This window comes from Eptatretus burgeri, chromosome 9 (assembly GCF_056783735.1).
Source record: "Eptatretus burgeri isolate ZD-2024b chromosome 9, Ebu_testis_v1, whole genome shotgun sequence".
Taxonomy (NCBI): Eukaryota; Metazoa; Chordata; class Myxini; order Myxiniformes; family Myxinidae; genus Eptatretus; species Eptatretus burgeri.
Window position 1 is genome coordinate 23,058,405 of NC_140969.1, and position 22,843 is coordinate 23,081,247.

Sequence of the window (22,843 nt, forward strand, 5' to 3'; positions counted from 1 at the left end):
CACCTGTTTAGTATTCTAAGGTAGGGTGGGCCTCCACGACTGAAGGCTGCCCAGGGGCCACCGCATGTCCAAATCCGGCCTTTATTGTTTCTCCCAGCTTGCCGGCTCGATGACAGACGACGCCATTTTCTTTTTTGCTGACTTCATCCCGACCCCATTTGGAACTCCGTGCGGGCATGGCAACTTGCTAGGAGCAACTGGCAACTCCGAAATGAGCCAACCACATCCCTCATCCGAACACCGAGTGCGGTATGGGCCACGGGGCAGCCACTGAAACACACAGGTAACCTGATATGACCATGCTACAGTTATTAGGTTAAGTAAACTAAATAAATAAATTCTTGACATCAAATAAAATTCTTGCTAAAAGGGGGGGGGGGGGTCCTGCTGTGGCAGCCTATCCTATGACAAGGGCGTAGTCTTAATATCTCCATTTAACATGAAGACTCGTTTGTATCACTCAGCCATAATCATTGTTAGTTTTCATGTGCATAATATGCCTGGTGTTGGCTTAATGGTTATGGTAGCGGGCTTGGGATCCTAGGGTCCTGAGTTCAAATCCTGCTCAGCTGTTGAATTAACACCAGGTGGGGTTGACTCTGCCTGTCATCCTTCCGAGGTCGGCAAAATGAGTGCCAGCATGCTGGTATCCTGTGTCGGAGTGGCGACCCGTCCAGGATTGTGCCCAATAGCCAAGGAGACTGCTTCGGCGGCACCAACGCTCTGCACAGAGTATGGTCCGAATGGATGGATGTGCATAATTCTAACGACAATAAATACCTTATTAGGTTATAGGTATACCAATTTACAATGAATGAAAGAAAGCAAAGGTCATGGTCGGTCTGTGCACAAATGGACTGTCATTACCATGAGATAAATGAGCACGTGACGATCGGTGACCCCAATCTTGCACATCGTTCCTTGTTGCTTGAGAAGCTTGGAGTGAGATTCGATTAAAAACAATAAGCCATCACATCCCCTTCCTGCCTCGTCCTTCTCTCCACCGCCAAGCTTTTATTCCGCTTTCGCTCCTCCCATCAACTCGTCTTCTCACGTCCCCAACCACAAGCACCACCACCTCCCTCCGTTTTGCTTTCTTCGACCAGTTGTCAGACGTGCAAGCATGGATCTTTCTTTCCTGGGCTCCTCTGTAAGTGTTTCAATCGAATTTTCATGCACGCGAGTAATAATAAATAATGCGAGTTATCATTTATTGTCATGAAAACTCTCACTTCATAGTATTAGCGTCGTGATCCTATAGAAACACTTCCATACAATGCCTCCTTGTTTCCATGACGCCGGTGTAGCCTGATACTATCATTGCTTCTGTTGAACTGAGCCAGTTGTCCGTGGAGCACGTTTTGTGGTTGTGCGTTCAGGCTGGGTATCTCACGCAGAAAGTCTGTTGAGGGTTCGATGGAGCAAGATGTGGTAAACGCATCAGTGATTTGATTTGAATCTAAAATATCTGTACAACCACAAAATGTACAACACGGACCGTTCGCTGGTTCAGGTCAACAGAAATAACAATGAAAGCAACAGGCATCAACAAGAGGCAATGTATGTAATTGTTTTGATATGATGATTATGTAACAATAGTCATTGTATGTAATTGTTTTGATATGATGATTATGTAACAATAGTCATTGTATGTAATTGTTTTGATATGATGATTATGTAACAATAGTCATTGTATGTAATTGCTTTTATATGATGATTATGTAACAATAGTCATTGTATGTAATTATTTTTATATGATTACTATGTAACAATAGTCATTGTATGTAATTGTTTTTATATGATGACTATGTAACAATAGTCATTGTATGTAATTGTTTTTATATGATGACTATCTAACAACAGTCATTGTATGTAATTGTTTTTATATGAGATAATGTAACAACAGACATTGTATGTCATTATTTTTACATGATGACTATGTAACAATAGACATTGTATGTAATTGTTTTGATATGATGATTATGTAACAATAGTCATTGTATGTAATTGTTTTTATATGATGACTATGTAACAATAGTCATTGTATGTAATTGTTTTTATATGATGACTATGTAACAATAGTCATTGTATGTAATTGTTTTTATATGATGACTATGTAACAATAGTCATTGTATGTAATTGTTTTTATATGATGACTATCTAACAACAGTCATTGTATGTAATTGTTTTTATATGAGATAATGTAACAACAGACATTGTATGTCATTATTTTTACATGATGACTATGTAACAATAGACATTGTATGTAATTGTTTTTATTTGATGATTATGTAACAATAGTCATTGTATGTAATTGTTTTTATATGATGACTATGTAACAATATTAATTGTATGTAATTGTTTTCAATGTAAATGTAACAGTAGGCATTGTATGCAATTGCATTTATATGATGACAATGTAACAATAGGCATTGTATGTAATTGTTTTTATTTGATGACTATGGAACAAGAGGCATTGTATGTAATTGTTTTCATATGTTGACGATGCAACAATAGGCATTGTATGTAATTATTTTTATTTGATGACAATGGAACAAGAGGCATTGTATGTAATTGCTTTTATATGATGACTATGTAACAATAGGCATTGTACGTAATTGTTTTTATTTGATGACTATGGAACAAGAGGCATTGTATGTAATTGTTTTTATATGATGACGATGCAACAATAGGCATTGAATGTAATTGTTTTTATATGATGGAGATGTAACAAGAGGCATTGTATTTAATTGTTTATATGATTATTTAACAATAGTCATTGTATGTAATTGTTTTTATATGATAACTATGTAACAATAGGCATTGTATGTAATTCTTTTTATTTGATGACTATGGAACAAGAGGCATTGTATGCAATTGCTTTTATATGATGACTATGTAACAATAAGCATTGTATGTAATTGTTTTTATTTCATGACGATGGAACAAGAGGCATTGCATGTAATTGTTTTCATATGATGACTATGTAACAATATTAATTGTATGTAATTGTTTTCAATGTATATGTAACAGTAGGCATTGTATGCAATTGCATTTTTTGTGATGACTATGTAACAATAGGCATTGTATGTAATTGTTTTTATTTGATGACTATGGAACAAGATGCATTGTATGTAATTGTTTTATTATGATGACGATGCAACAATAGGCATTGTATGCAATTGCTTTTATGTGATGACTATGTAACAATAGGCATTGTATGTAATTATTTTTATTTGATGACTATGGAACAATAGACATTGTTTGTCATTGTTTTTATATGATGACGATGTAACAAAAGACATTGTATGTCATTGTTTTTATATGATGGTGATGTAACAATAGTCATTGTATGTAATTGTTTTTATTTGATGACTATGGAACAAGATGCATTGTATGTAATTGTTTTATTATGATGACGATGCAACAATAGGCATTGTATGCAATTGCTTTTATGTGATGACTATGTAACAATAGGCATTGTATGTAATTATTTTTATTTGATGACTATGGAACAATAGACATTGTTTGTCATTGTTTTTATATGATGACGATGTAACAATACGCATTGTATGTAATTGTATTTACTAGATGACTATGGAACAAGAGGCATTGTACGTAATTGTTTTTATATGATGGCGATGCAACAATAGGCATTGTATGCAATTGCTTTTATGTGATGACTATGTAACAATAGGCATTGTATGTAATTATTTTTATTTGATGACTATGGAACAATAGACATTGTTTGTCATTGTTTTTATATGATGACTATGTAACAATAGGCATTGCATGTAATTGTTTTTATTTGATGACTATGGAACAAGAGGCATTGTATGTCATTGTTTTTATATGACGGCGATGTAACAATAGGCATTGTATATAATTTTTTTCATGATGATTATGTAACAATAGTCATTGTATGTAATTGCTTTTATATGATAACTATGTAACAAAAGACATTGTATGTCATTGTTTTTATATGATGGTGATGTAACAATAGTCATTGTATATAATTATTTATTATGATGACTCTGTAACAATAGGCATTGTATGTAATTGTTTTTATATGATTGTGATGTAACAATAGGCATTGTATATAATTGTTTTTTATGATGACTATGTAACAATAGACATTGTATGTCATTGTTTTTTTTTGATGACTATGTAACAATAGGCATTGCATGTAATTGTTTTTATAATGTAAACCCATTTGTATGTAGAGGGTCAAAATGAAGCATATTTTACCCAAAATATGACTATAACTAATCACACACAAATCATAGAAGACCATCTTCACCGGCGAGTTTTGGTAACTGTATCCAAACATCCACATTGCATGCTGAGTGCAATTTCAAGAACAGGCCTCTCACTCCAGTATACATCGCATAGACTGTGATTCATTACAAGTGTTGATACAGATACAGAGTACATCACCAACATGAATTACGACATGGCTTTCTGTGGTTTTGTAATCAACCTTATAAGCAACCATCTTGGATGTATGGCTGGTGTTGGCTCACTGGTTAGGGTGGTGGGCTTGGGATCCCATGATCCTGAGTTCAAATCCCACTTTGCTGTTGAATTAATACCAGGTGGGGTTGACTCTGCCTGTCATCCTTCTGAGGTCGGCAAAAATGAGTGCCAGCTTGCTGGTATCCTGTGTCGGAGTGGTGACCCGTCCAGGACTGTTCTCATTGCCAATGAAACTGGCTCGGCAGCCCTATGTGCCTTTGTGGAACGAAATGAATGACATTATTATGATTATTATTAAATAATCGGTTAAGACAAGTGAGTGGGCCCATTGAGGAATAGCACAAAACATTGCTATCTCCACCATAGCTTGACATCTATCGCTCTACAGTCTACTCATAGTTGGGTCATCTGGAGAACTTCCGTGACCGTGGAGAGCGAAGGTTGGTTTCTCAATGGATTTGTCTTCTATGAGGGTTAATTTGAAAAAATAGCGGGGGTGACCCTCGCGAAAGTGTGGGTCACTTGGCCTAAAGTGCTGATCAGCATATGCTTTCTGGGGTTTTTTTTGGGGGTCGAGGAATTCATATTTAATATCAGTTTTATGATTCGACCTCATTATGGCCTCCAAATCAAAGATGGCCGCCGCCCGCCATATTGTAAATTGGTTTTTCAATGGTTTGGCCGACAGTGCTGATCAGCATATGCTTTCTGGGTTTTTTTTGGGGGTCGAGGAATTCATATTTAATATCAGTTTTATGATTGACCTCATTATGGCCTCCAAATCAAAGATGGCCGCCGCCCGCCATATTGTAAATTGGTTTTTCAATGGTTTGGCCGACAGTGCTGATCAGCATATGCTTTCTGGGTTTTTTTTGGGGGTCGAGGAATTCATATTTAATATCAGTTTTATGATCCGGCCTCGTTATGGCCTCCAAATCAAATATGGCCACCATCCGCCATATTGTAAATTGGTGTTTCAATGGTTTGTACAAACAATTGCCCATCCTCCCCAAAGTCACGAAAGTCCTGTACCCAAAATGACCCATCTAATGAAATGTGCATATACTCCGACATGTTTATTCATCATGTCAGCAACAGTTGTGGTGGATTACATGTTAACTTAGGTCCTTAGGCTTCATTTCTGTCATGAAATCCATTTAATCACAAAACCTGGGGCACGTTTAGGGTAAACGAAGCACTCCAAGCCCCTTTGAATATTCAGGTGTCCTGCCTGAACACCTTAGTTACTTATCCGAATCTGTAGATTCCCCGATCTCACTTTCATCATCACTGCACTCATCATTGCTATCCTCTGGGCAGTCAGAAAGTTTGAGCTTCTTGGACAAGGCAGGGTTGGTGTGGCGCACTGGTTTGCACTTCCCATTTATGATTTCCCAACCATGGCCGATTGGGGACGGATGCTCAACCAAGTTGTAATGGAGTTGGCAGTAGGTGATGAAGTTCGTTCGTTCCACATGTTGATTCAACGTGTCATCATTGGGTGGAAGTCGGGCTGTACTCTTTTTGTTTTCTTCATTTTATGCCACTTGGAAGCTCTGGCCTGTCCACAAGTACCATCTGCATTCTCATCGTAGACCTTTGAAAGGACAAATGCTTTCATATCAGCTATAATATCGTCCTGTAATTCAAGTCTCTTTCCAACTCGCCCAAGAAGCTCTCTAGCTTCAGGATCATTCACACACTTCTCCAGCAGATCTTCTTTTTCCCATGACCATAGAAACCTGATGTGTGATCACTACCGGTTATCACATGGAGAGGTATTATAATATTTGCGACATCCTGTGAGAGCATGGCATGACAATTGACTAAACCATCCTTGCGTTTAATCAGAAGATCACTATGAAGTTTATGCGAGACATACGCCGCTTGGACATACACATCTGTGTCCTCACTGTCTATAACAACTGCCCCAGTGACGTTGTTGGTCCGTAGTCTGGCATAGACAGATAGTAGCATTGTATCTGCCTCAGGATGCTTGAATCCAAAGTCTGTGGTCGGCACGCATGTTCTCAAGTCGATTGACTTCTCACCCTTGCAGTATATGATGCTACCTTTCACTTGACCAACATGTGTTTTCATCTGTTCCATCACAAGTTTTTGCAATCTGATCTTGTTATCCGAATTGACCATTAGTTTGTTGAACTCAACAGATCCTGGAAATATGTCTTCAGGCTTGGGGAAAACATTTGGGATGTGTTGATGTTTGGCTGCCCGTCGCTCGTGCTCATCATCCTTGATGCTGAACTGAAGGTCATACCTGTCATTGACTAGAATGATCAGACGTGCATCAGCGTGGCGTGAGATGACAATATTGCAGATCTTATCTAAATAGTCATTCCAGCGATATTGCAAACCATCCCTTTGTACAGCCTCACGATCATCCGATGTGGGGGTGGCGAACTGCCAGATCAGTCCCATGTCCACAAGATTGATGTGGTCCTGTGGTTTCTCAGGAACTGGGTGTAGCTTGAATTTGTACAACAGCTTGCTCTTACAGGTTTTTCGCATTGAGCCATCTACATTGTAGACTGACAAGCACTCATCAGTAACTCGCCATTCTAGAACCGACTCAAGTTTGACCATACCAGATCCCACTGTAAGGTCTATCAAGGTAGCCAACCCAGACTTCTCCATTTGGACCACTTTTATGGCTGTACCAGATGGGATACAGACCTGGTCCCTTGCAAAATTCAGTCTTTTATTCCTGTGAATTGTTGCAGTGAGAGGCTAGATCTTCGTAAAAACACGCTCCTGTCGGAAAGTTTCAACCTGCGTCTGACCATCTTGTAGTGCTGTCTTGAGGTCATTGACTTGCTGTGGTGAAGCAACCAGACCGGACTGTAGCAATCTTAGTGTTGGTTTTGATTCACCAAATGGATCGGCTTCAAACTCAGTCAAGCACGCTTGTAGATCCTGAACTGCCTGCTCATCTTTTTTCATTCTAGCTGGTTGACACTCAGCATGTTTCCTATTTCGACGCTTGCACTTGAGATTCTGATTAACAGCAGCTTTTACCCTTGCAACATTGTTTGCATTCCTTGTTGTTGAAAAGAGTTGCTTCTCATTCTGCAGGAGTTGAAGCCACCCTGATTTCAACTTCGAGTTGAGATTCATAGTCGTTTCTATCCAAAGGTCCATTGGCTGGCAAGAATAGGGTAGCCCTGTCATTGACTGTGCAAAATGCTCATTGAAGAAGGCCATTTGTTCATCTGACAGTGAAGACAGCATTGCCCAATAATCGGGCAACCACCGCCCATAATCATGGTTATCGTACGCCATCAGTCCAGGCAACATGTGGTATGTTGATGATAAGTATTGCGGGCCATTTCGTGCAACACATGCATCAATAATCTGAACTAGATTACTCGAGGATCAGTCATTTCTATGAACGAGAGCCAGAAGTCACCCATGTCGGTACCAGTCTTCTCATAAACTTTTTTAATCAGCTCCTTTATCTCATCCTCCTCCTGGAGATCACTGTGTGCCTTTTGAAGGGCCTCTTGTGTCTCAGTAAGTGCATTGCGAAGAATGTCCACATTGGATTTGATGTCTTCAGAGAGTTCTCCTTGCTCCAGGAGTTTACACACACGTTTATGGATAAGGACCTCTCTTAAGAGCACAATGCAGCGCATTTCCCACCTGTAGTGCTTTCCTCGTAGTGCCTGGTCAACAGATCCCTCCACTACTACCCCAGCTGCAACCAGAGTACCTGCCATACCAGATCCCTCAAATCTCTTACAGACAGCATAGATGTAGGACATCTGCTGGTGAAATGCACCAATAATTGGGATGATGTTCTTAAACAATTCTGGATTCTCTGCTTTCAGTTGCACAATTGTCTTAGGTTGGCATGTCACCTACGAGAAAGGAGAATGGAATACTCTTCTCCCGCATAGCTGCAAGTAGTTTCACCATAATATCATGCACGACTGATTTGCTTGGAGGTTCATTGTAGGTAGTGTGATAGTCTGGCTTGCTCCTTTTGAGTGGTGGATGATGGCAGGACTGGGCACCGCTGTATGCTGGAGCACATTGCTTCTCAGGAGGTGGTCTTGTTCCATGGTTATCTGCTCGAGATAGTGCATGTATCACAGAACGAGCACGTTGTGGGTTCAAGCCATCCACAGGTGGATCTACCTTCTCCCGAGCTGGTGGTTCACTCGTACTACCAGGAGGACACCTGCATTGCTGGACCTGTGTTAGATTGGCGCACTTTTGCGTCAGCTGTGCAGAAATTTCTTTCTTCACAAGCTTTGAAGGAGGATCCTTGTTAGGTTTCTTCTCATAGTCCTGTGGCTGTACAAACATGACGTTTGTTCGATGAGCCCCCGATGCATTGCCTGTCATGGCATCAATGTTGAAGTCATCATTGTCAACAACCACAATGGCTGGTTTGCCATCTGCGATCTCCTGTGGGCAGGTTCCCGATGCGTTAACATCCATTAAAGCCCAGTGATCATAGAGGAGCAGAGTGTCTGCAAAGCTGATGCAAACACCACTCTTGCGTAAAGTATCTACAAAGATGACCAAGTCCACATGTCTGAAAAACACACTCCTGGCCTCTGAAAGAGACACACTCTGCAGGTGCATCGCATCTTCAGGCTTCAACTGTCTGTGACTGATGTACTTCTGCCAACAGGTATGGTGGTACATGATATCATTTGCAAAAGGATCTGCCGGTGCTGATGTTGATTCAATAAGCCGAGTCAAACGATCTCTCAGCTGCCTATCTTCTTCGATCAGGATAGGATGGCGTCTGAAGGCTCGCCATGCTGATTTAGTATTGATTCTAAAGAGCTTGTTGCGTGATCTGTTTGGGTGCTTGGTGTCCTCACCTTTCGTACACCAAACACTTCGTTTTATCATGGAGTGGTCCACCCATTGAGGAACGCAGACGCTTGGGTGATAAAAGGGTCTCTGGATCATCATCACATCGTTCTGAACCAAGAGTTTGACTGAAACTCTGGGCAATGTCACTTTCTTTCTCTTTGCGTTTTATGGCTTTCCCGAGGTTGGACGATGATGATAGTGTGACATACCATGAATCGTGCACATAGTAACCAGTTGGCCCTTTATCCCATGCAGTGTTGTTATGAACATCACCAAATTTGTCCAGTCCTATCCAGTTTTTTGATTTAGCTTGAGTAATAGTATCAGCAGCATTGCAAGGCTTTCCACATTTTAGCATGCATTCATAAGACATGACTGGTAACAGGAAACGGCTTTGAAGTAGCGTTTATCCTTTATACTGATGCCTCAGAAATGCAGAGCAAGATGCATGCAGACCTGAAAGTATAAAACCAACGTCTAGTTTGAAACGACATGCCAGGCTTTTATCCTCAGATGCAGTGGTATCCTCAGATGCAGTGGTATCCTCAGATGCAGTGGTATCCTCAGATGCAGTGGTATCCAACAGCACACATGCAGGTAGACCTGAAAAAATACAAAAGTACATGCACGTTATTTAATAAAAGTATCAGGCATATGCAGCTCAGCGCTCTTGGCAATGACATTTACAAACTATTTTTTTCAAGATGGCCGACGGTGGCCATCTTGGTATTGCTGCTCATAACGAGATCACACACATAACTGATATTAAATATGAAATCTTTGATCCAAACAACCCCATAAAGCATATATGCTGATCAGCACTGTAGGCCTGACCATTGAAACACCAATTTACAATATGGCGGACGGCGGCCATCTTTGATTTGGAGGCCATAACGAGTCTGGATCATAAAACTGATATTAAATATGAATTCCTCGACCTCAAAAAACCCCAGAAAGCATATTCTGATCAGCACTGTAGGCCAAACCATTGAAAAACCAATTTACAATATGGTGGGCGGTGGCCATCTTTGATTTGGAGGCCATAACGAGGCCGGATCATAAAACTGATATTAAATATGAATTCCTCGACCCAAAAACCCCAGAAAGCATATGCTGATCAGCACTTTAGGCCAAACAATTGAAAAACCAATTATCAAGATGGTGGGTGGCAGCCATTTTGGTTTTTGGATTCTGGTTTCAGGCGCTACTCTATTCCCCTCAAACCCATCCAGGCGCAGCCAAGTGAGCCTTACAGAAAACTTCATACAAGAATTTACTTCTCCAAGATGGATAGATAACAAAAGAGAAATAGAGAGTAAAAGAGATAAGTTACTCCCCAGTTACATCCCCAGATAAGTTACATCAGCAGTTACTCCCCAGGCTCAAATGCAGCAACATGTACAAGCTACCGGAGGTCCATCAGTGGGGAAGCACAGTCCACACAGCATCAGGATGTGGAACAAACATAATCAAATGGAAGACCAAATACTGCATTGACCATCTTCATCAGCCACATGCACCACATCCAACATCCTCCTGCCATGACTCAACATTATGTAATTTATCCTTCCATCAATATCCCTTACTTTGGCTTAGTGGTTAGGGTGGTGGCTTGGGATCCCAGGGTCCTGAGTTCAAGCCCCGTTGGCTGCTGAATTAACACCAGGGGGTTGACTCAGCCTGTCATCCATCTGAGGTCGGCAAAGTGAGTACCAGTGTACTGGTCCCGGTGTATGCCCCGGTTAGAATAGGTATACCATATCCCTGTGTGTCGTAAGAGGCGACCAGGGTTGGCGTCAGGAAGGGCATCCGGCCATAAAACATTGCCTCAAGAAAAAGCATAACCCCTGCACAGCAGGGAAAAATGGCTGTAAAAATGGTCATTTTATTTTATTTTTCATCAATATCCCTTACTTCTGCTCTTTCAAAACACACAGCTCTATGTCTATGATCCTTCCTGCAGAATTAAGGATCTACATGTTTAATAGTCCATCACCAACAAAAACTATCTCGACCCCTCTCCTGCACCACTGCCTGCACTTACTCCACCCTCATCCCTACCTACACTCACTCTACCTTCACCTCTGTTTCTACTCTTCTAACTTTACCTCTGCCTACATTTGCTTAAACCATACCCCTGCATCATTTGCTCCAACCTAATTACCCCCCTTGCTGACACTCACTTTAACCTCCCCCGGCCTGTGATGTAACCAAGTTTGAATGTGAAGTGTATATTATGTTCCAGCATGTTTTGCCTCATGAGTATTTATGCTCCACCCATGTGTTGCATCATCTCTGCTGGAGAGAGCGATGGCGGCTCTTCCCTGTCTGGCAGAACATTGGTGGTTGTAAATTGAGACAGCACCGTTTTTACCGTCACACTTGGTGTGTTTTAAAATAAAGTAAAAGTGATTTAAACCTTTAAGTGTTTGATGAGCGGCCTGGAGACTTCTTTATTCAAAGAATCGGGACACGTAGACCATTCCAGGATAGTAAAAACTTGACTTCACGTTCGTTTCACTGCCAGGCGGAAGAAGAGCCACCATGCTGAGCTCACTTTCCACGTGGTCTGTTGCTGGTTCCTGCAACAGGAACCAGCTGTCGCTCTGTGTTAGGGTGGATTCGACAATATATCGGTAGCTGGATTACCTGCACTGGCAGAGAAGGTGGGAATGCTGCTGCTCAGGAATGCCATGTCTCTGCCACCATCCATTCTATCTGAAGATGACATTGAAGGTTCCACCAGATAACAGGGTACATACTTCGCTCAAACTAGTGTCATTTTGGGCAGACTCCCTTTCATCAGCCGTCAACGCTGCAGCACCAGCATCCATGGAGAACTCATCGACATCAAACATGTCCAACAGGCAAGTTCTGTCTGTTCAGTATAACACGATGACAGCTCCTGGTCTATCGTACGCAACTCACCAGACACCAACTAATGCCTTTCACGCACCGTCATGTCATCATCTTTCTCCAATGCTACATGTCACGGTTGTACATCGACCCACCCAATGTTTTAACATGTCCCGTTCTGAGCTCATGGGTCACAAACCCAGCTCCTTTTATGGCTGCTCGGTAGATACTGACATTATGTCACCATCCAGTGGGATTACAACCAACAACCAATTGGGTTGTTTCTCACCAAATCCAATGGACACCCATGCTCTACCCACATATCATGCCAACAGTGATGCCTGTTATGCAGGAATGTGTAAACTATCTGTGTCATTGAGACTTCATTTCAAATCGGATTTCAGTGTTTGTCGATCAGCTAGAGAAATTCAGGACATAGCGTGCAGCCTTCGAGAACACGATCAGAGGAGTACCACTAGCATCCGATGAGCAGCTTAACCTCATGGTTTAACATATGGTTGATGGTTCGGAATCCAAAGCACTTGTAGAGCATCTTAACCGAGTCTACATTTTGTACCCCTGATATCGGTTTGGAGCAGGTTTGGAATCGCCTTCAAGAAATATTCGCCAGCGATGAAGCAGTTACACAATCATTGCAAAACAAGCTGGAACTTTTGCCTCAAGTCTCTTCTCATGACCACAAAACTTTGCAGAAGTTTAGCGACACCATCGAGGAAATAGAGGCCACCAAAAACGATGATTCCCTTCTCGGACTTGCAGCTTTGGATATATTTCTGTTCCTCAAACCAATCGGCGTGAAGCTTTCACCTGACCTTGTAGATCATTGGAGGATGGAGGCCTTCAAATGTAGAGGAAATGCACAATGTCACCTTTCTGCCATTTTCGTGCTCGCATCCTTCATTCGGCGCAATGCAAAGATTCAAAATGATCTCAGTCTGATGGTTTTCTCGGGATATGATGTTGGGTCATGTTCTTTGGGTACAAAGATGAAAACTCCACTCACCACGAAGAACGGAATGTTGGCCTTCACAAGTGACACTCATCCAAGGGTCAGAGGAAGCAAGAGCGAAGTCACGGGTGAATTGCTGCCGCAGATTGTTGAGCAACTGACCGCAGCAGTCACGTCGCCTTTTTGAAAATCAGCACACTCATCGTCAAATGGAAGATCTGCAACAATTCTGTCCTATTCACAAGACCAAACATCCTCTTGCGCATTTCAGAACATTCAAAGAAAATAGATTGCAATCCGGACTCATCCTTCTTAACCAATGGGAAATATGTCCCAGATGTGTTCTGTCAACTAACCATTCAGCCAAGCATTGTCAAGTAAAGTTACCTTGTTCTCAATGCGATAGCACCTGTCATTTGCTCAGCACTTAATGATGTAGTTGTGCTACCCTCGACAGACCAGCTGGGAAGCAATTTATCAGAAGCTCTTTGAACCCTGAGAGATTATCGGATTGGCTTCAAAAGCATATCGATGAGTGACCCCCAGTGATTAACAGGTGTATGGACATTTGTAGTGGATCCAGAGGAAAGTCTTGTTCCAAAATCTATCTTGTGAAGTTATTCATTGCTGGTAATCCTGAAAACTTTCTGAAAACTTTTGCTATGTTGGATGACCAGTCAAATCGGTCTTGTGGGCCGCAGAGAACTCTTTGACTACTTCAACGTGCGAAATGATTTCATCTCCGATGAACTCAAAACCTGCTCTGGAATAAACTCCCTCACTCTGTTCATTCCCATTCTTCCCTCCAGGCCTTCAAAACGTCTGTTCACCACCACCTCTTATCGTCCCCCATCGAAATCCTCGATCTTTTCTACCCCCGTTAATCCACCCCAAACCCACCTCCTTCAAATTCCCTGCTTTACTTCCTGAAAGTCCCTGTAATGTCCATCTTCTCTTCCTCATGTTCCCCACCCCATCCCACTCCCTTCCATAGATCTCCTAATGTCGCTATTCCCCACTGTTTTGTCCCCCCCCCCACTCCCGCCCATCTCGTCTCATGCCCACCTTGATGTGCATTGTGTGTTAGCTCTCATATGAGCCTCGACAAGGTATACAAAATAAAAAATAAACGATGGCAGCCATTGGTCGGCATGTCAGGAATCTCGTCATCAAATCTTTCGATGGAATCGTGCACCTGCCGCTCCCGGTGCTAGCCGAGTGTAATGCTATTCCTTGTAATTCCTCCAAGATTCCAACACCTGAGGTCACAAGGCTCCACTCAAATATATGTCTCATTGCTGAAATGTTTCCCGAACCTGACCCAAAAGTGACCGCCCTGCTGTTAACTGGACGAGATGCTCCACAGTTGCTTAAGGTCAGAGAATCTCGGAATGGATCACCGAATGCTCCGTGGGCACAGCAAATGGACCTTGGATGGGTGACAATTATTGGTGATGTATATCTGGACAGTGTCCATAGCCCTGAGCGAGTGGAGGCCTATCCATACCCACATTCTCGAAAATGGAAGACTATCAATCTTCTTGCCATGCCCTAATCCTGTTACTGTCAAGGACGTCATCCTGCCACATCATCCCGTACTTTCAGGTCAGCTCTTCGGGAGATCCTGTGACCACAGAGCCTACGAAGATGGGGTCAGCAGTGACGTCTATCAGTGAACAAGGAATGATGATATGCCGGGTCGCTCCATAGAACACAACCATTTTCTCGTGATCATGGAGGACGGTTTCATCAGGAATGACAGTGGCAATCGGGTACCTCCGTTACCCTTCAAAGACGATGTAAAACTTCCAGACAATCGACCCCTTGCAATCAACTGCTTCAAGTCTCTATGCAAGCTTCTGAATGAGAATCCAGCCCAGAAACAATCGTACGTGGAATTCATGGCTAAACTCCTTTCCAAAGGACATGCCGAACCTCTTGAACCCGGAACAGAGGTGAAACAACCACGATGGTATCTCCCTCATTTTACAGTGTTCCATCCATGCAAACCTGAAAATATTTGTGTGCTGTTCGACAACAATGCTACCTATCATGATGTCTCGCTAAATACAGTGCGACTTCCTGGTCCGGACCTCGTCAGTAGTCTCCTCGAGGTATTAGTATGCTTCAGATAGGAATCCATCGCCATCATTGCCGACCTAGAGCAAATGTTCTGTTGCTTCTATGTGCCTGAGGATCAAGACTTTCTGCAATTTCTTTGGTTTAAGAACAACGACCCCAAAGCGGACATCTCCAAATTTCGTATGAAGGTGCAAGTGTTTGGGAACAGTCCGAGTCCTACTATTACTGCCCATGGACGACGTAAAACTGCGTTGAATGGTGATGAAAAATATGGATGCAACGCAAGACATTATGTGGAAAGGAACTTCCACGTCGATGACGGTTTGGTGAGCTTACCTTCTCTGTTGAAGCAATAGACCTCATGACTCGTACCAAGGTGATGTTGACGACTGCGAATCTACGTCTGCACAAAATCACTTCCAACAGCGTGGAAGTGATGGCTCATTTTCCATACAGTGAGCATGCTAAGGATTTACGTGACCTTGACCTGAGTGCCGACCCACTACCTGCTCAGCAGTCACTTGGAGTGTCATGGAATTTGGAAATGGAGATCATCATCATCATCATCATCATCACTGTTCCCAACATGGACAAGTCCTTCACAAAGTGTGGAGTTCTTTCTCCAGTCAACAACATTTATGATCCCTTTGGCTTCTCAGCACCTGCCGTCGTTACAAGAAAGATGTTGCTGCGTCAGACGACCTTACCCAACAATTCCGAAGCTGCACTTGGATGAGATGAAGCACTTCCTGAACATTTCAAAAAAAAACAATGGGCCAACTGGTGTGCCTCTCTCACCGCACTCACCACCATGAGCGTTCCGCACGCTTATTGTCCTCATCCAATGTCTGAAAACTTGCAGTTTTTTTGCAGCATGTCAATGGAAACGGTGAAGTCTTTGTAAGTTTTGTTGCAGGAAAAGCAAGGCTGGCACTGCTACACGCAAGAAGTATTCTGTGTTTAGAACTCTGTGCTGCTATTCTGGCTGTAAAAATTGGTCGACATCATCACAGACGAGATCGACGTAGAACTTTCTGCACGGACAGTCGTGCGGTGCTTGGATGTACAAACAGCAAATCTCGGCGGTTCTATGTGTTTGTGACCAACCGTGTTCAAAGGATCCATAAAAGTACATCACCTTCTCAATGGAACTATGTGGCAACCGACATTAACCTGGCAGACCTGGCCACTCGCTCCATGAATTTAGTCACTGGATATGACTTAAAACTGCCCATGACGCAGTAAGTTTATTTCATTTTTGACAAAATGTTAAACATTTTTTTTGTAATGTTCAATTACAATTTGACAATATTTCGAGCTAAGCTGGATACCCTGGTTTTCCTGTTCATGTAATTCACTTTGCTCAATCAATTGCTTTTGTGGTTTGCACGACAACCGGGCAAGGAGTGTGATGTTACCAAGGTTGAATGTAAAATGTATATTTATGTTCCACATAATATGTCTTGCTTCATGCATATTCATGTTTTGCCTCGTGCGCACGCACACACACACACACACACACACACACACACACACACACACACACACACACACACACACACACACACACACACACACACACACACACACTCACACACATACATATGCTCCGCCTATGTGTTGCATCATCTCTGGTGGAGAGGGTGAGGGCGGCTGTTCCCCGTCTGGCGGAATGGTGGTGGTTGTACGTGGACAAAGCACGGTTTTTAACCATCGCACTTGGAGTGTTTTAAAATAAAGTGAAGGTGATTTAAACCTCTAAGTGTTTAGTAAGCTGCCTGGAGCATTCTGTATTCAAAGAATCGGGACACGTAGGCCATTCAATGGATACTGCCTGCGCTCACTCCAACCGTGCCATTGCCTGTACTCGCTTCACCCTCACCCCTGTCTACACTCATTCTACTCTTACCAGTGCCTGCCCTCACTCCCCTCACCCCTGCCTGCACTTGCTCCACTCTTACACCTGCATGCACTCAGTACACTCACCACTACAAGTCCTTCACACTCTGTTACCTCCTGAAAAGTAATCGTGTGTTCCTTGAACCCACCAATAACAATGTTGTGGTGTACCATTTCTCGATATTTCCTTCAACAAAGATGACCCTTTTGTTGCCACTATTCTCAATATTGCCCATTTCAAACATTTCTCACATTATTTAAAATCTTTCTCTATTCTCATTGTAGGTTGGCAGAATGGCCAAGAGGTATGCACACTCACCTCTATGCACACTCACCTCTAAGCCATCTCACCTGAGTTTGAATCTTGGCCCAGCTATAAACTGTCATCCCATCATTTCACAGCCAGGATGATTCAATGTCTGTGCCATCCCTCGAATGGATGTTAAACTGTGTCCCGTTTGTCCGGCATTAGTTGTTGGTGGACGTTAAAGACCCAACGGTGTCCTTCACGAAGAGTAGGCGAGCTGTCGCCGACACACACACACACACACACACACACACACACACACACACACACACACACACACACACACACACACACACACACACACACACACACACACACACACACACACACACACACACACACACAGTCTGGAATCACAACCCATCAGGGATGAGAGTTGGATATATTACCGTCATGTATTAATGAATTTCAATGAAAACGCATCAAATTAGGCGTTGCTGGTTCATCTTAACAATTTTTCGAGCTATCCGTATGAAAAATGGTTCTGAATGAATTGTGTGATTCTGGCCAAATCCTGAGTCAGCAGTATCATTGCTTCGATAGGTATTGCTGCGTCGAAAAGGACGTAGAGACTGGAGGTTATCAATTAAACCGGAGATTGGACACAAATCTGCTGGCAGAGCTTGCTTACAGTCCTACCACCTCGCCGAAACCACCTTTGAATTGCTTTTGGTAACTTCTGGTTAATAACCATTCTTTGTCCATTCATCCCAATCATCAGCCATGGTGAATTGCCTGTCTCTGAATGTCACAGCATAAGGCATGCCCATGTCAGCGTATCACCATCAGACTTCCCGCTTGCTCATGAGTCCAGGAGTTTTTCCTGCACAGAAAGGTTAACTGAGGGTGTGAAGGGCTTCCACTCTGGTTATGGGATCTGGGCAGCAGTCGAGACCAGCTACCAGCTTTTACTGGCAGAGTGAGGTCTTTGCTGCATTATTGTGGCTGCTGGCATTCAGGTATGAGCTCGATGTCATGCCACCAATGGCCTTGGAGATGAAAGGTGCGGACACTAGTGGCTGGGATGTAATTTAGTCTCCGTACGACACCGAGTTATTTTACGACTTCGAACCAGTATAAGGTGATTTTGACAATTAATTATAAATTTCATCACAGCACTTCTTGCACACACTTGATTAAAGGACACTGTAGGAATGCTTTGATATACTCGTGTATGCAATGAGAATTGGAATTTACATTTTTATCAAGTGTTGCAATTTTTGTTTTCAGCAGTGGAATATAATATTGTGCACAGAATGTCGCGCCCAATGAAATTTGGATTCCTTTGCAGCACATTTCTGAAATTTCCCAAAAAGCTTGGACAGTACCATGAAAATGTTTTGTGTGGCTGCGATTGCTGAAGTGCAGTGAACTGGCCATTTTATACGAAGAAAGAATGACTCGTCATCATTTTGTCTGCAACATGTGGTTGTCAGTTCCATCTCTGCTGGGATCTGGCAGCTGTGCCACTGATGTGGTGGCCCCTGTCGGTTCAAGAAGGGCTTTGGAATTCGTTAAGGAACTGGCGATGGTTCGCCTTCTCTTCGCTAAAGACGTCGTGGGATCATTGACGTCTACCAGCTGATGCTAGCGGACGGGACACCCAACTTGACGTCCCCCCTCGAGGGATGGCACACCTTGTGATGGAACTCTCTGCCTATGAAGCACCAACCCAACAGTTGATAGTCGGGTCAATAAATCGAACCCAGACAAGACGGCTCAGAGAGTCACTGTCAGGACTGCAGTGAAACCCATTGATCACATCCATTTTACATCAGTTGTCAGTGTTGTCAGTTGTCGTTGTCAGTTGTCACCCATGGATTTCGACGTGCTGCTTCGGCGCATGCTCCCATACCTGACCCCTGACCCTGTCAATGTTGCCATGAAACATGGCTACCGCAGCACCTATATGTGCTTATTTCGATGATGGATGATAGTGAAACATCAATTGTTTCGAACAAATGTTCATTTTTAGACCATTTGAAGAAGACAATTTAATGAATGTAATCACTTCGCTCTGTCTCACCATCGTTAATGGTTATCCTGTCTTTATTTACTGTCTTTCAGAAGACAAGTACCTTGTTTGGAATGTCGTTTGGTCCCCTCCCCCCCTTCATTATCAGTGCTGGTATGTTTTCATTTTGTCATGTAGGAATTTAAAATTACTGTATTGCAGTTTTGGCTGCAGAATCAGAGGTGGAATGTAATGGCCAAACTTTGAAGGTTTTATTTTTTGCCACTGATACTCCAACAAGGGCAAAGAGAGTAGGTCAGTTGGCTTGGGACCGAGCCAACTCTGTGTTTGTGTTGATGCTTTGATGAATTTGTTTAAAACTCTCGATGGTAGTAACAGATGCTCAAGAGTCCATAGGGCAGTCCAGGCCTCCTCAAAATTGGTAGGGAATCTTATATTCCTAAACATGGACAGTGGAAGTAATTGTCCACAGCAGTTTTCATCAACTAGAGAGAGATCATAGAACACGTTACTCCGCACAGTGTTCAAATAATATATACTTCAATTGAAATAAAAGAATGATTTTAAAATTCGTTTTTTATTTTAAAAAAAATTCCAGAAGTTCAGCACTATTGAAGCAATCTTTATACACCACCCAATATAGCGCGTCCGAGTACGTACCGCAAACCTGGAGGTTCTTGGAATTGACCAGAAGGTGATTTGTGTTCTGCATTGTTCAAGTAATATATTAAATTTAAATGAAATAAAGATTTTAAAAAGTAGAATAAATAAATTAATTAATTCCAGAATTTACCGCCGTTGACGCAGTGTCTACTGCATCACCCAATCTTACACGTTACATTAGTTCTTAGTGCCTGTTGTTTGTGTCCTTTATGACGTCCATTAAAAAAACGGTAAGTTTCCTGTTTGGAATGATTTTTCAATTTTTTTGTTTCAGGCAGGTAGACAGAGTAAAAGTATGATCTCGGTCCTCTCTGCGCACAAGTGATCAGGATGAATTCAGAGACAAAGTAGGGTAAAATGGCAAACTTGTCTTCCTTTTCATGTTCCGATTCGTGTTCCAAATATAACAACCATTTCAAGTAAGTTGTTCCTCGATCATAAACTGACGATTCTGATCAGACGGAGAGATGGACCAGACGTGAACCAAAATTGCTGAACCCTGTTTTTCGCTACGCGTGTGTCGGGGTAATGACAGATATGATGGGAATTCAGTTTATCTAAAAACATCTTACTTTTGTTTTATGCATTGATCTAAGGTTCATGCAGGAGGTTGGACGCATGTAGGACAAGGACATAAGGAGACTTCAGTGTACTTTTACAAAGTACATGAACTACATACTACACCATAACGTCAGTCACACCTTCACGTCACCTCCCCACCACGGCTGTGCCTGCCCAGTCCCATTGCTTATAATGGGGAGGCATGTTCATAGTGGGATAAAAAGCAACACAATATATGGGATTTGACATTTAGAAGTGTCATTATCTGGGGCAGGTGAGAAATGGTGGAGAGGGGGAAGGTACCTCCGAAGGACGACAGGCTGAGTCAACCCAACTAGTGCTTTGTCAACAGAACGACAAAAGCTCAAACTCAGAACCCTAAAATCTAGCCAGCCACCTTAATCGTTCAGCCAACACCAGGTTTCCAAGGCTACGGCACAATATACTGAAGTTGTGCATTTAATGAGTTTGAAATGGCCTGTAGCCTGTGCATCCTTCATGGCAATGTTTGTACAGCTGCCTTGAGACAATGCATGGTGAATATCCCTCACATGACCAGTCTCATCAATAAGATGAACAAACGAGTTACAGACAAGACAATAGGATAAGATTCAAACATAAGCACATTGTCTAACGAAACCACATTCACAAATATCTCAATATTATTTTCCAATGGTCCCCTGCTTTGCCATGGAAACACTACCCCCCCAACCCCTCAACCCCTCCTTCCCACACAAATATATCGTACTATATATATATATATATATATATATATATATATATATATATATATATATATATATATATATATATATATATATATATGTTTTACACAACAGATCCCAGTATCATGAGCTCTGCTCAAATGGCAGCAAAGAACAGACAAATCCAAATGTCTTATTGTTTTTACTGGTGGTTTAATGACAACTATTATTCCTAATTTATAGTCATTGTCATCAGCATTATTAGTCAAACTAATTTGCCATTGCAGCATTTTGACTTTTTGTTTTGTTTGATTGCTCTGCACTCTCACCATCTGCAGAACATCCCGATGATGGGTGCCGCCTTCATGGATTACCCAGTGCAGGATGACGACATAGAGGAAGATGAACCACCTTTGCAAATGGAACCTGGTTCGAGCTGTTCCGCTCTCATAAATATTGAACCACATCTAACGAGCCGAATGGACCCTGGGCTTAGCTATCCTGGGCCATCCTCAACAACCTCTTTGATCATGTGCTCAAATTTACAGGTAGGTATTCCTTCGCTCGGAGTTGAAAGCCCTAAGCTAATATTTTTCACCTTCATTGATTAAATGTTTGGTTTCTTTGTGGAATCATTGAGTTAAAGTAATAATAATAATAATAATAATAATAATAATAATAATAATAATAATTAATAAATTCTGTATGGGTACCAACCAATTAAATAATCTGCTGATGTAAAACTTGTGTTCAGGAAATGCACGAAGGCATGGAGGCAGATGATAAGCCACAAGAACATCGACGGTTCTCGCTGGGTCTTATGCTGGCTGTTGTCGCTACAGTGGCCAACGTTCTGGTGGTGGCCATCGTCTATGCTACCACATTCTAGAAAGAGAAAATCATCAATGTCTGCGAGGAATGATCTTCTCAGCGTCTCTACTTGTTCTCTCGTTGAAGAAGTGAGTGGAGAGATTATTGTGCAGGACAAGCTGCAAAGGTTCCGGAATGAAGAACAGAATGCGCAATGGATAAACTGAAGCTTGTCAGAGACAACTTCAAAGAAGAACTTATGGGCTGGCATGAGAGCTTAGAGCTGGCACTTGGCAGCGAGTGCCCCGGAAGCAGTGGGGGAAAGAGAGTGGCACTTATTTTTGTGCAACAATTGCATTGCTCATCTGGTGGGTCACCCAGATAGCGCAGATGGCAGAGCACTGGTATGGTTTTCCTGAGGACCTGGATTCAATTTTCCATTGTGATATATATATATATATATATATATATATATATATATATATATATATATATATATATATATATATATATATATATATATATATATGCATTCAGTGATCTGCAAAAGTATTCACCCTCCCTCCAACGTGTTCACATTTTGATGCCACCTCAGCTTATTTCATGATGCTTTCAAATCAAAGTTAACATTTAATCTTCACAAACAACCGCAAAGTAATAAAACTAAAAAAAATGCAGATAAAATGTGC

The 22,843-nt window shown here is 42.1% G+C and overlaps 1 protein-coding gene across 1 annotated transcript; it reads left to right on the top strand.

Annotated features, from left to right (window-relative positions):
• The first annotated feature begins 1,010 nt into the window (after nucleotides 1-1,010).
• Nucleotides 1,011-22,594, top strand: C9H14orf132 (chromosome 9 C14orf132 homolog). The gene is made up of 3 exons (XM_085894380.1): nucleotides 1,011-1,150; nucleotides 21,683-21,892; nucleotides 22,099-22,594. The coding sequence occupies exons 1-3, from the start codon at nucleotides 1,124-1,126 to the stop codon at nucleotides 22,231-22,233; spliced, it is 372 nt and encodes a 123-aa protein (XP_085750506.1). The 5' UTR covers nucleotides 1,011-1,123; the 3' UTR covers nucleotides 22,234-22,594.
• The last annotated feature ends 249 nt before the right edge of the window (nucleotides 22,595-22,843 follow it).